Source organism: Hemiscyllium ocellatum, chromosome 18 (assembly GCF_020745735.1).
Source record: "Hemiscyllium ocellatum isolate sHemOce1 chromosome 18, sHemOce1.pat.X.cur, whole genome shotgun sequence".
Classification (NCBI taxonomy): domain Eukaryota; kingdom Metazoa; phylum Chordata; class Chondrichthyes; order Orectolobiformes; family Hemiscylliidae; genus Hemiscyllium; species Hemiscyllium ocellatum.
In genome coordinates this window covers 72727446-72742220 of record NC_083418.1, presented here as the reverse complement: position 1 = coordinate 72742220, position 14775 = coordinate 72727446, and the positions used below count along the sequence as shown (strand labels likewise).

The window sequence follows — 14775 nt, the reverse complement described above, 5'->3', positions numbered from 1 at the left end:
CTGCTCCTTTGTCAGGTGAATACTTTGTCGACTACACCACGTTGGCTGTAGTAGGACAAGAAGACAGCTTACCGCCACCTTGTCAGGGGGCATCTAAGGATAGGCAGTAAATACTGACCCAGCCAGCAGCACTCACATCTCCTGAATCAATAAAATAATAGCACCCGAGAGAACACAACATAGACCATAAGCATGTTTCTCGATTTCAACGAAACTTGATCTGAGCAGCACATTGTCAGAAAATCCAAAAGAAGCCAAAAGACATAAAGCATTTGTTTACCCTCCCTTTTAATATGCACAAATGAAGATTTACATAAAGTTGCTTTCTGATTACAGCTGCTTTGTGCAGTTTTACTAAGGAGTGCAGTTAGGATCAGTTGGTCTAAGATGACCTAACATAATCTGGTAAGTAGTAGCTGTTACACATTTCCAGTGAGATAGCCCAGTCAAACCAGATGTGTCATTAATTAGGAGCTATTTTAGCTGCTGAAGGTCACTGTTCAGGCAAAGTAGGATAAAATCTAATGGTTACTTGAACCCAGACCTTTTAGAATCTAAATGCTATTTTAAATGTGTAATAGCCTTCAACTCTACAAATGCTAATTCCTGCTGAAGCTCCAATGGTGGTCAAATTGTTTTTTTTGGCTTAAACATGGAATAGGCAACAGTGAGTCTGCAGCCTATTTGACAATATGTTCAATCTTTGCAACTTGTATGAAAGAGAGAAATAGACCAAAGGTTAAAATCAAAAGCTGCCGGTTGGAGCAGCCGGATTTATTGAACCCGATGAATTTTCTGCAGCTTGCATTTAAAATTTCAATTAAATCGAAGGCAATGGGATAGGCAGGCTTAGAGGGCATTTGGGAAACTCACCTTTATTTATCGAGTCATTGAATACTACATCAAGGAGGTTATGACGGAGCTGTGTGTGATGTTATTTAGGCTGTAGGTGGAGTACTCTGTACACTCCTGGTCATCTCCATATAGGAAGGATGTGATTGGAGTAGACAGGGCACAGGGGAAATTCACCAGGATCCTGATTGGCCAGGAGCGATTTGGCTAAGAAGCAGGTGTCGGAGCTATGCAAGTTTTCCTTAAAGCAGAAGAGGAGACATGATTAAAGTATCCAAAATTATAAAAGGTATAGATAGTGTAGATAAAGGAAAACTTTTTCCCATTATTATAGGTGGCATACATTTAAGATAAAGGGAGAAATGTGCTGTCTGAAAGTGCAAAGAAGCAGGAATCCTCAAGACGAGTGAGAAGAATTTAGAAGATCGCTTGAACCATCATAGAATAGAAGGTCACAGGATGGAGAAAAATGAGACTAGGAAAGACAGGTGATTGCTGGTGAATGCAGGCATGAAGGATTCTTCCTGAGATGTAAACTCTGACTTTAAAGCATGACGCCACACACAGGTGCCATATTAAGTGACAACTGAAGATATTCCCTTCTTCAGCTGCTCGGCTGAAAAAATGTAATTCAATTGTTTGAATTTTTCCAGATTGTTTTAATGAGAATTTTGTCCCTAGAACCACAAAAGCTTGCGTTTCAGCTTAATCCTGATCATTTGTCATCCACATTTTGGGTTTCCTTGAATTCTGCAGCTTTAGGCAAAAAAAATCATCAGTTAGGATAATTGATGTATGGCTAGCTTGTCATGCAGTGATTCCAACAGTGCGTTCAATTCCTGCTTTTGTTCTCAATGTATTGGAATAATTTAGAGTTGACTATAGGAGTTAGTTGTGTCAGTATTCATTCAAATTTGGAAGAATGAGAGGTGACCTTCTTGAAGCAGAGTATAATTCTTGACAGGATCGTTGTGGAGAGGTTGTTTCCCCACGTTGGACAATATAGCAGCAGACAGCATCATCTCAGAACAAGGAGTTGCCCATTTCTGACAGAGATGAGGAGGAATTTCTTCTCTTAGAAGGTGATAATCTGTGGAATTCTTTACCACAGAGGCCTGTCCAGGCTGAGTAGACAAGATTGAGATAAATACGCTTTTAATCAGTAATGGAGTTGAGCATTATGGGGAAAGAGGAAAAAGTGAGGTCTGCAGATGCTGGAGGTCAGAGCTGAAAATGTGTTGCTGGTTAAAGCGCAGCAGGTCAGGCAGCATCCATGGAACAGGAAATTCAACGTTTCAGGCGTGAGCCCTTCATCCTGATGAAGGGTTTATGCCCGAAACGTTGAATTTCCTGTTCCGTGGATGCTGCCTGACCTGCTGCGCTTTAACCAGCAACATATTTTCAGCTCATTATGGGGAAAGGGCAGGAAAGTGGAGTTAAAGATTATCAGATCAACCATAATCTCATTGAATGGTGGAGCAGACTGGATGGGTAGAATGGCCTATTTCTGCTGCTACATTTGATAGCTTCAACCCATCTGTGGATATGAGGTGAGGGCACATTCAGCTCAGAAAGAAATAATCTGTTGATGCTCACTTGTGTGAGGAATGTGAAGATTGAACTCTTGGACGTGATAGCAAAAGTCTTGGCTCTTGACTATTACATGAAGTTAATACATTCAGGAAGGAGGGGGAAAAAATAACATTGTCGGGTTATTGCTGTCGTGCCCAATTCTGAACCTTTTTCAAATGGTATATATAGCTATCATGTCCAATAAGGTTGTGTAATGCTTATGGATAGCGTGAGGCTACCTGGCTGTGCAGACATTGGAAATCTCAATGTTTTAGTCAGATTCTAGAGGAGTGAATACATTGTGTTAAGCTTAGCACAGCATCATCCAGCACAGAAGAGACCCTTCAGCCCATCAAATCTGTGCCAACGCTTTCCAACACTTGTCTCATAGCTTTGAATGTTATGACACTGGACATTGTGAAAATTGGATGGATGAACTTCGAGAGAGTGGGGGAGGGGGTGTGGGGTTTGGTGGGGGCAGAGGTGCATGTAGGGGCCGTCACGAAGGAGAAAGTGCTGGAGAATCTGAAGGTGGATAGCTGAAGGTGGATAGAGGAGATTATAGAGGCATTAGTAGTGATCTTTCAGGAATCATTGGACTCAGGTAGGGTCCAGAGGACCACAATACCACTGTTTAAGGAGGGGGTGGTGAGGGAGGAAGCAGAAGACAGGAAACTTTATATTGCTTAGTCTGATCTGAGTCATTGGTAAGATTTTAGTGTCCATTATTAAGGATGAGATTGCAGAGTACTTGGAAGTGCTTAGTAAAATGGGACAACACAGCTTCATCAAGAGGAGGTCATGCCTGACAAATCAGTTAGAATTCTTTGAGAGGTAACGAGCAAGTTAGACAGTGGATGTGATCTATTTGGATTTCCAGAAAGCCTTTGACAAGGTGCCGCACAGGAGGCTGCTAAAACGATCAGATCCCATGGTGCAACATACTGGCATGGATAGTGGATTGACAGACTGGCAGAAAACAGAGAGTACAGGATAAAGGGGTCTTTTCAGGCTAGCAGCCAGTGACTAGTGGTCCACAGGGGTCTGTGTTGGGACAACAACTATTCAACTTTTACATTCACAATCTGAATGAATGAACTGAGGGTGTTGTTACTAAGTGAGCAGATGATACAAAGATAGTGGATGGAGTAGTAGTGTTGAATAAGCATAGAGGCTACAGGAGGCTTGTAGATTGGGTGAAGAAGTGGTAGATGGAAGACAATGTGGGTAACTGTGAGGTTATGCACTTTGCTACAAAGAATAAAGATACAGAGTCATTTCTAAGTGGGTTAATCTTAAACACAAAGGGTCTTTGGAGTCCTAGTTCAAGGTTCTCTTAGGGTTAATGTGCAGATTCTTTTCAAGAGAGCTATAATACAAGAGCAGAGTCATACTGCTGAGGCTGTATAACGCTCTGATCAGTCTACATTTGGAGTGTTATGAGCAGTCTTGGGTGCTGTATTTATGAAACATTGTGCTGGCATTGGAGGGGGTCCAGAGGAGTTTTACAAGAGTGATTCTGGGAAAGAAGAACTTGTGATATGAGAAGAGTTTGAGAACTGTGGTACTCGATGGAGTTTAGAAGGATGAGAGAGGACTCTGATTGAAACTTACAGAAGACTGGGAGGATTGGATAGAGTGGACGTGAAGAAGATGTTTCCACCATTAAGAAAGACTTGGATCTGAGGGCACAGCCTTAGAGAGAAAGGACAACCCTTGAGAACTGAGATGAGGAGGAATTTCTTCAGAGAGTGGTTAACCTCTGGAACTCATTGCCACAGAGGGCTGTGGAGGCCAAGTCATTGAATGTACTTAAGAGAGAGATAGAGAGTTTCTTGATTAGTAAGGGATCAAAGATTATGGGAAGGAGGAAGGAGAATAGGAATGCGCAACATTTCAACTATGATGGGATGGTGCAGTAGACTCAATGGGCTGAATGGTCTAATTTTGTTTCTATACCTTATGGTCTTTGGATTGGTGCTGGCTTTCTATATTTGTGGTTGCTGCATTAAGCTCCATTTTGCAATTTGTAAACAGGTACTATTAGTAGATTTTCTACTGTACTTGTCCAATAGCACACAGGAATAGGCCTGTTGTCATCTCCAGTATGTGCTAATGTTTTCCTTCACCAAATATTAAGGTGAATTTTTCTCCAGCAGAATATTTTACCTGATGTGACAATGCTTATGTTATTCTGTGTCACATCAGAAAGTGAATGAGGATATTATAGCATTAAATAATTCAATAACCATTTATCAGACATAAGTTTACAGTTAACTATTGTATACAACCATTACATGGCTCAGGCACATCAGTGTCTGGGCTAACATTTAGCTGGTAAGTTACACAGAGTGGATAAAGAGTGGAGCTGGAAAAAGCACAGTCAGTCAAGCAGTATCAGAGGAGAGGGAGAGTTGAGATTTCAGAAGTGATGAGGGGTTCTGACCTGAAACATCGCCTCCCCTTCTCTGATGCTGCCTGACCTGCCATGCTTTTTCCACCTCCACTCTTCATTTACCCTGACTCTCCAGCACCTGGAGTTCTCACTATGTCCAAGTTACACACATCAGTTTGGATCCCACTTGCCAACCTCTTAGAAAAAGAACTGGAAATGATATCACCCACCTTAACAAACCAAGACCCATAAATAGAAAGCAGAACATAACACCAGCATTCGCCCGGAGGCTCACTGATTATGTTACCTTGCAGGGTGATGAAACACCTGAGAACAAATCTACCCGCTCAGCGAGCAAACGTACAGCCATGTTATAATGAGCAGGTCACTTAAAGATATATTGACACACTAACCATGAGGCATAACGCAACAATTTCTCTATCTAATTTTACTTTGCCAATCATTGATCAGTACTGCAGGATTTTTGTTTTCAAGCAGCTGTACAGTTCTTTTTTAAAGCAATTTACAGTCCTTACTTCAACAACAATTTAGGTATCTCATTTTCTGGCTTTCTCCTTATGTGGTCCTTTTCTCTAATTGCCCCTTCAATTATTTCTGTCCGTGACTTCATAGAGTTTACTGTCAGCCACGTCGGTGGTGTTTATGGCAATTTATGCGCAGGTGTTAGATTTCTGGTCAAGAAAATTGTGACTAATTTCAGTCGCACATTATGAGTCAGGCCATCAAAGTGAGGACGCATAAAATGAAGCTGAATTTTTAAACCATTCAGACTTTTAGTTAAAAATGAGAGAATTGAGGCCTGTAACTCAGAACTTTCCATGCAGGTGCTGAACTCGCACTTCAGGCCTTTGAAGGGCAGGTTAGCCAGATGAATGGAATTTTGTGTTGGTCACATCTGTGAATAAATAAAGTTGTCTTACTGTAATTGCACTGTCTAGCTTAACCAGCAGATGGTATGCTTTTGAGACATTGAATGTTCCCTGATTAACTGATATGTCCAAAAGCCAAATTGTTTTCCATCAACTCATTTAAAAACCTTGTTCTGTTTAAGCAGTAGAGTCACTGCTAGCAGCAATGCACACTGACGAAAGGTTTGATAGCAGTCTGCTTGTTGGATTTAAAAGGATTGATAATATATAAGTTGTACTGTATGTACAAAACGTAGCATCAGATGTGGACAAAATGTTATTTTAGAAAGATGACAATCCAGGTTATAGAAGACGAGAGTAATAACTATCAAAAAGAAACAAAAAGATTATCTTTAACACACGAGCCACGTGAATTTACTGAAAAGTGATCACTTCTTTTATCTGATTTGCCTGCGGTACAGTAAGGTTTTATGCATTTTTCCTTCCCTACAGGAAATATCAGAAAAGAAGATTATTATAGACTGTGTTCTCTTCACTAGGAATCTGGTATGGAATTCTGGAAGGAATCGGAGTACTTGCTGTGATCACCAATGCTTTTGTGATTGCCATAACCTCAGATTACATCCCTCGCCTTGTCTACGTATTCAAATACGGTCCATGTGCAAATCAGGGATACGTACAGGAAAAGTATGATCTTTCTCAACTTTTCTATTCAGATCCAAGTCTGAAAAACCCGTCATTATGTTATGTATGCTTTCAAATGATTGATAGATGGTTCATTAAAAAGGGATCACTGTCTTTTCAAAGTTTGCCAGCAGTGAATTTGGGAGCTCAAGACATGTTTCCTACGAGTGATAATTTTATATTTTTCTGCATTATGATCTAACCTGCATACAAATAAACTTTCAAACAGAGTCAAAAATGGAATCTATTCACAACCCAGGATCTGACTGCACCGTCATTGAAAATCAAACGTCATGTTAATATTTTGCTAAATTGGAGACAGTATGTGGGTTGTTGAAGTGATTGGAATTTCTCTGCAAAGGGATGTCAAACTAGAATTCTATGATCGTCACAAAACAGAGGGAGTCCACTCAGATCACCATGGAAACAGGAGAAGTGGCAGCAGACAGAGGCAATTCATCCTTCAAGACAGCTCTGCCATTCAATGGTGTCATGGGTGATCATCTATGTCAACACCATTATCCTGGACTAGTCCCATAACTCTGAATATTTGGTCTTAATATGTGGAAATCCATCAATTTCAGCCTCGAACATACCCAATGCCTGAGCCCCCATGGCCTTCAGGGTGGAGAACATTCCATAGATTTATCCCCCGCCGAGTAAATAAACCTCTCCCCTCAGTCTGAAATGGACTGTCCCTTAGACAGTGTCCCTTAATTCTCAACCACCCACCACTTCCCTCATCCAGGTGATATATCCTTTCTGCATCTACCCTGTTGACCCCTGGAAGAATCTTGTAAATTTGGAAGAGATCATCTCTTATTCTCCAGAGAATATAGGCCACGTGTCTTTAACCCTTCCTCATGGAACAATCTGTCCATCCAGGATTAGATGGGTGAACTGCTGTTGTTCCACCTCTGGGGCTAGAATGATTTTCTTTCAGCAAGGAAACTAAAACTGCACACCATATTCCAAATGTAGTCTCACCATGAGACTCCATGCAATTTCAGTAAAGCATCTGTATTCAAAACATCTTGTCATGTAGGCCACTGTAACATTTTGGTGCAGTTCTGGGCTGGCTCTCTGAAGGAGCAATTCACCTACTGCCACTCTCCCTAATATTTTCTCAAAGTCGCCTTGCACATTCTTCCTTTTCAGATAATCTTGCAATGCTCCCTTGAATGGTTCTATTCAGCCTCCCTCCACCTCATTGCCAGTGTATTCCATACTGTCACCAGCTGTTGTGTGAAGGAGTTTTCCCTCATGTCACCATTTTGAACGTAGGGAGTGAGATACAGGGGGACCCGAATTAGAAACATCCGTACTTATGAATGCAGTCCCACTCATTGTTGTAATTTGATAAACCCAACATACAGGCATTGTGTTCCAATTTGTGTATAAAATGACTTGAGAATGGCTGACAGTGAAATTTGAATTCAATAGAAAAATCCTGAATTAAGAGTCTAATGTTGACCATAAAACTTTCATCAGTTGTCAAGAAAAGAAACGTATTTTGTTCTCTAATATCCTTTAGAGAAGGAAACTGTCATCTTTACCTGATGATGCCTATACGTGACTCCAGGTCCACAGCACTATAGTTTAATCTTAATTGCCCTCTGGGATGGGCAATAAATGGTGGCCTAGCCAGCGTCACACTCATCCCATGAATGATTTTTTCAAAAGTGGACTCGATAATGGAACCGTTCACAACCCTGGGTTTACCTGGGAATGAGATTTTAGAAGTATTGCTTCAGGAAATGTGATGTTATGATGATAAAAGAGACGTGGTGTAGAGAAGGGCAAGGCTGGGTACTAAGTATTCCTGCCCACAAGTTGTTCAGGTAAGACTGAAAAGGAATAAAAGTGTGATGGAAGGAAGGGTGTTGAGGGGTAGTACTGTTCAAAGATAGCACTGCAATCACTTTTTTCACCATTTTCTTTGGATATTCCTGGAAGAGGAGAACACAAACAATGTCTACCAGAGTTGGCTTCCTGCTGAGATGGGGAAATTCCTGACTTTCTAAGGATGGAACTTTCTGGAGGTACCACTTTGTCAGACAACACTGAAGTTTTTTTTATCTGTCAGTGGCAATCCTCTTTTCTTTTTGGAAAAAAAAAGCACATTTTAGGATTAAACATTTTAAAGGAACGTTGACAATACTCTTAATGTTCTGAAATAACTTCATGACAAGACCACGCTTTTGCAAGAATGTCAGGGCATGGGGAAAGTGAAGAAAGGATTGCTTCTGGGGGTGAGGAACTTCAACTGGTGAAGATAGATGAGACTGTTTTCCTTGGAAAAAGGAGGGCTGAGCAGAGATTTGATAAAGACACTGAAAAGATTGCAGGGCCTAGACAAAGGAGGTGGGATGCAACGATTCTCAGCTGTGAAAGGGTCAGGAACAGGTTTAAAGGAATTGTTAAAAATGATCTGAGAAAAAAATGCAACAAAACGTTAGCAGCTGGAATGCACTGCCTGACTAAGAGTGTGGTGGATGCCTGGTTCAATGAAGCATTCAGAAAGGAATTAGAGTGTAACCTGAAAAGGAAGAGCGTGCAGGGTTAGAGTGAACAAGCCGGGGAATGGATCAAAGTGATTGTTCATTCAGAGAGCTGGTGGACACAAAAAGGGCTGAATGGCCTCTTTCCAAACTTTAACAAATCTGTGACTTGTTCCTTCTCCTGGCAGGTACCTCTGATTCTCAATCCTACCAGCAGCTTCTCCTGGTCTACTCTGGCCAAACCTTCCATGGGTTTTAATCAAGCTTCCTTTCTCAGTGTTTCTTCATCAGGAAAAGCAGTCACACTTTCACCAGTCTGTCAACATAACTGGAGTTCCTCATTCGTGTAGCCATTCTTGGGAAGCTGCTGCATTTTCAGTCTCTTTAAAGAACATGAGTATTTTTATGAAATGAATCTGATCCTAACCATGCTCGGTCATCAAAAGCTGTAGCTACATATTTTCCTGAGGTCTGAAATATTCGCAATCTTACAAATGTGCCTTGGCCTATTATGTAACATAGATTAACTCAATGTATCACACATAATCAAAGGATACCCCACACTGTTTTCAGATGGAAAGACACAGACTAGGAAAACATGTGTCAGTAAAAATTAATGGATTAATATACACCTTTAAAGGTTAAGATCTCAAAAGTTATGTATTCCAATGGTTGTTTATTATCTCAGCCGGCTTGGCTCTCTCTCTCTTATTCCTGATGAAGGGCTTATGCTCGAAACGTCGAATTCTCTATTCCTGAGATGCTGCCTAACCTGCTGTGCTTTGACCAGCAACACATTTGCAGCTGTGATCTCCAGCATCTGCAGACCTCATTTTTTACTTGTTTATTAAACTAGCCAGGTAATCAAGATGCATAATGAGACCTGAGTAAATCCCTCTGGGATGTGAAGCTTGTGAACTGTTTGCAGGCTGATGTGTAGTATAATTGGTATTACTTTTTTCACAGATACCTAACATCTTCCAATTTTCTTGCAGATGTTTGACAGGCTATGTAAATGGCAGCTTGTCCTTCTTCAGCATGGCTGATTTTGACTCAACAGACAAAGGCTACTGCAGGTGAATATAATTCTGCAAAAGGAAGGGGACTTCACCGTTACCTCTAAACCACCCACACTTCAGTGCACTGCAATCTTCAGAAAAATACGTGGGCAAATAAATAGCACCCAACATGTAATCTGGAACAAGTTATTGAAGGTTCATTTAGCAGTTGTTCAATTATGTAGCACTCTTGTCCATCACCACTGAATAGCTGCTGGTCCTCTGTTGCAGATACTATCGAATCCCTACAGTGTGGAAACAGGTCATTTGGCCCAACAAATCCACACTTTCCCTCCAAAGAGTATCCCACCCAGACCCATCCCCCCCAACCTATCACCCTTCCTTTCCAATGGCTAATGCATCTAACTTATATGTCCCTGAACACTATGGGTAATTTAGCATGACCAATCCACCTAGCCTGGACTGTGGGAGGACACCAGAGCACGAGGCGGGCAGCCTGCAGTTGTTGTTGGTAGCCTTTCTGTGGCAACAAGAAGTGTAAATGGAATCCGTGGATGGGAGGTTGGCTTCCGTGATGGTCTGGGCTGTGCACACAACCTTCTGTAGGTTCTTACAGTCCTGGGCAGAGCAGTTCCTGTTCCAAGTCGTGATGCAGCCAGACAGTATGCTTTCTGTGGTGCATCTGTGGAAGTTGGTGAGGGTCCATATGGACATGCTGAATTTCCTAAATGCCTGAGGAAGAAGAAGTGCTGTTGTGCCTTCTTGACTGTCATATCTACCTGGAAAGTCCAGGACAGATTGTCAGTTATCGTCACTCCAATGAACTTGATGTTCTTGACCCTCCTCACCTCCAATCTATTGATGCAGATGCGGGTGTGTCCTCCTCCTTTCTTCCTGATGTCAATGATCAACTTTATAGCTTTGCCAACGTTGAGAGAGAGGTTGTTATCATTTCACCACGTCGACAAGCCCTCTATCTCCTTCCTGTATTCTGACTCTTCATTGTTAGATATCCATCCTACAATGGTGGTGTTGTCAGCGAACTTGTGGATGGCGTTTGTTCGGAATTTAGCAACACGGTCATGGGTGTACAGGAAGTACGGTAGGGGGCTGAGGATGCATCCTTGGGGGGCTCTAGCGTTGAGTGTTATCGTGGAGGAGGTGCAGTTGCCTACCTTCACTGATTGTGGCCTGTGAATCAGAAAGCTGAGAATCCAGTTGCAGAGGGCAGGGCCAAGACCAAGGTCATGGAGTTTTGAGATCAGCCTGGATGGGATTATGGTGTTGAAGGCAGAACGGTAGTCAATGAGCAGGAGTCTGACATAGCTGTCCTTGTTGTCCAGGTGTTCCAGGGATGAGTGCAGGGCTAGGGAAATGGTGTCCACTATGGACCTGTTACATCAGTAGGCCAATTGCAGGGAGTCGAGGTAGGTTGGGAGACTGGAGTTGATGTGGGCCATGACCAGCCTCTCGAAGCACTTCATGATTATGGAGGTCAGAGCCACTGGGCAGTAGTCATTACTGCATGTGCTTTCTTAGGTTTGGGGATGATAGTGATCTTCTTAAAGCAGGTGAGGACTATAGCTTGTCGGAGGAAGAGATTGGAGATATCAGTGAATATCTCTGCCAGCTGGTCTGCAGGATCTAACTGAACAGCTGGGGATTCCATCTGGGTTGACACCCAGGAAGGCCAATCTGATGTCTGCAGAGGTGATGGTGGGCACAGGTGCATCTGAGGTTGTTGGGATAGGTGACACCATACCGCTGGCATTCTGCCCAAACTAAGCATGGAATGCATTGAATGCATCCTGGAGGGATTTATCTTTATCCACTATCTTGCTCTCTTCATTTTGTATTCTGTAAATGTTGTTTAGGTCTTGCCACAGGCAACAGGAATATACTTGGTTGGTTTGGGTCTCTAACTTGGTACAATACTGCCTTTTGGCATCTCAGATGGCTTTACCGAGGTCAATGTGGATCTCCTGTATGGGTCTGGGTCATCCGATTTGAATGCTACACCTCTGGTCTTCGGTAGGGAGAGGATTTCTCAGTTCATCCAGGGTTTCTGGTTGGGGAACACCCAATTGACTTCTCTGGCATGCAGTCCTCCATGCATTTGATAATGGAGTCCATGATGGTGATAGCCTACTCATCGAAGTTTTCCACCAATATGGTCCAGCTCACCGATTCCAAGCATTCCCAGAGTGACTCTTTCACAGTCTCGGATCAGCCTTGTATTTCCTTCTGTTAAGCATCCTCCTGTTTCAGCTTCTGCTTGTAAGCTGGGAGGAGGAACACAGCACCGTGATCTGCTTATCTGGAGTGTGTGTGTGTGTGGCGGGGGGGGGGCAGGGGAGCGGGGTGGAGTGGTAATCATTTTTGCTGGTTGTGTAGCGGTGGTGCAGGATGTTCAGTCCTCTGGTGGGGCAGGAAATATCTTTGTGGTACTTTAGCAGCATCATCTTGAGGTTGACCTGATTAAAGTCACCAGTTGCAATGAATAAGGCCTCACTTAATATTTAACTGGACTTTATGCTAGGAGTTAAGTAAGTTAATTATTGAAATGACAGTATATGCGAACAGATTTACCCTCGTTGCAGCAGTGAAATCCAGGCTGTCCTTCCATAATTGCAATGATATTCCATTTTCTTACTTATCAGTAGGATCAGAAACCTGACTTATAAAAAAGCACAAACTGAACAATTTATAATCAGAGGTAGGTCAGGATTTAAACACAGGAGCCAAAAAAGGCACCTTGATTGCAAAGTATATGCTTATGCCCTTGTATATGTTCAAGCAAACAGAGTGGATAATCATGAGTGTTAACATTTGATTTTTCACATTTTCTTGCTTCAAGGTACAGAGACTACAGAGCTCCCCCATGGGACCATGATCGATATGAGTTCACTTTACAATTCTGGCATGTTCTAGCTGCACGTTTGGCTTTCATCATCGTGTTTGAGGTCAGCCATGTCCGTTTACATCCTTACATGATTGAATAATATTGTTTGTGAGTTCACTGTCTCTCAACACGTTTGAGGAAAAACCATCAGTGTTAACTAACGGAAAGTTACGACATGAAATATAAAACATTTATGTGAATATAATGTAAAACTAGTTGGAGTAAAACATGTTGTCTTTATTGTGTGATTAGAAGGAATTTGGGGTCTGTGGATCAACACCCCAGTGTGGTGGACAAGATCACAGGTCACAAGATGCCAGGCTAAAGTCCAACAGGTTTCACATTTCGAAAGCACTAGATTTCAAATAAACCTGTTGGACTATAACCGAGTGCTGAGTGACTTCTGGTCTTATCTAAGATGAGATTTCAGCACGGCTCAGGAACCTTTATGCAAAAACCTTGGGACCAACTGTTTCTCGGATCAATTATGTTTTCAGTTTTTAAGTCCATTATGAATCTTTCAGGTCCTTTTGAAAATATTTTGCTTAACCTGACTGGACCTAAAAGTGAAGCTTTTTTCCAAAGGGCTCAAACAGACTCAAATAGTACTCGATGGCCTCACGGTATTATTGCTAGACGATTAATCCAGAAACCCAGCTAAAGCTCTGGGGAACTGAAAATGGGTTGCTGGAAAATCGCAGCAGGTGAGGCAGCATCCAAGGAGCAGGAGAATCGAAGTTTCGGGCATGAGCCCTTCTTCAACCCTTCCTGAAGAAGGGCTCATGCCCGAAACATCGATTCTCCTGCTCCTTGGATGCTGCCTGACCTGCTGTGCTTTTTCAGCAACACATTTTCAGCTCTGATCTCCAGCATCTGTAGTCCTCACTTTCTCCTAGAAGATTTTAACCTACTGCGAACCCTCTTGCAAGGATGCCTTCCTTGAAGAAGCTCTCTTCCTCCAGATTTCTGAAGAAGGGCTCATGCCCGAAACATTGATTCTCCTGCTCCTTGGATGCTGCCTGACCTGCTGTGCTTTTCCAGCAACACATTTTCAGCTCTGATCTCCAGTATCTGCAGTCCTCACTTTCTCCTAAAGCTCTGGGGAACCCAGGTTCAAATCCCACTAAGGCAGATGGTGGAATTTGAATTCAACAAACAAAATGAAGGATCCACTGATGACCACGAAACAATTGGCTCACTCATGTCCTTCAGAGAAGGATATCTGTCATCTTCACCAGGGCCAGGCCGATATCTGACTACGTAACAATGTGGTTGACTTTCGGCTGCCACGTCAAATGGCCTAGCAAGCCAATCAGTTCGTGGGCAGCTAGGACTGGGCAATAAATGCTAGCCAGCCAATGATGCCCGTGTTCCCATAAGTGAATAAACAAAAAGTGACCTATAGAAATGCTGAAATAACACAAAAAGGTGGCACGGTGGCTCAGTGGTCAGTACTGCTACCTCACAGCTCCAGAGACCCGGGTTCAATTCCGGCCTCAGGCAACTGTCTGTGTGGAGTTTGCACATTCTCCCCGTGTCTGCGTGGGTTTCCTCCGGGTGCTCTGGTTTCGTCCCACAGTCCAAAAATGTGCAGGTTAGGTGAATTGGCCATGCTAAATTGTCCTTAGTGTTAGGTGTAGGGGAATGGGTCTGGGTGAGTTACTCTTCGGAGGGTGGGTGTGGACTTGTTGGGCCGAAGGGCCTGTTTCCATACTGTAAGTAATCTAAATCTAAGTCTAAACTGCAAAAAGCATAAATTGCTTGAGAAACTCAGCGGGTCTGGCAGCATCAGTAGAGAGAGAAAAACAGAGTTCATGTTTAAATCCAGAACTGATAGTAGCTAGGAAAAAGGTTAGTATGTTTCTGACGACTGGGGTGGAGTAAGCGGATAGGTGGAGACGGGGCACAGAGAGAGGGGAGTAAGTTAGGCAGTCATAGGATGGTTGAAAGTAAGCCAGGG

The 14775-nt window shown here is 42.7% G+C and overlaps 1 protein-coding gene across 1 annotated transcript in view; it reads left to right on the top strand.

The window, feature by feature from the left end:
- ano3 (anoctamin 3) overlaps positions 1 to 14775 on the top strand; it is a 582275-nt gene that overhangs the window by 544669 nt on the left and 22831 nt on the right. Inside the window, exons 25-27 of the mRNA XM_060838668.1 lie at positions 6249 to 6396; positions 9890 to 9970; positions 12771 to 12876. Coding sequence (XP_060694651.1) covers positions 6249 to 6396; positions 9890 to 9970; positions 12771 to 12876 — 335 coding nt within the window. The remainder of the gene's footprint in view (positions 1 to 6248; positions 6397 to 9889; positions 9971 to 12770; positions 12877 to 14775) is intronic.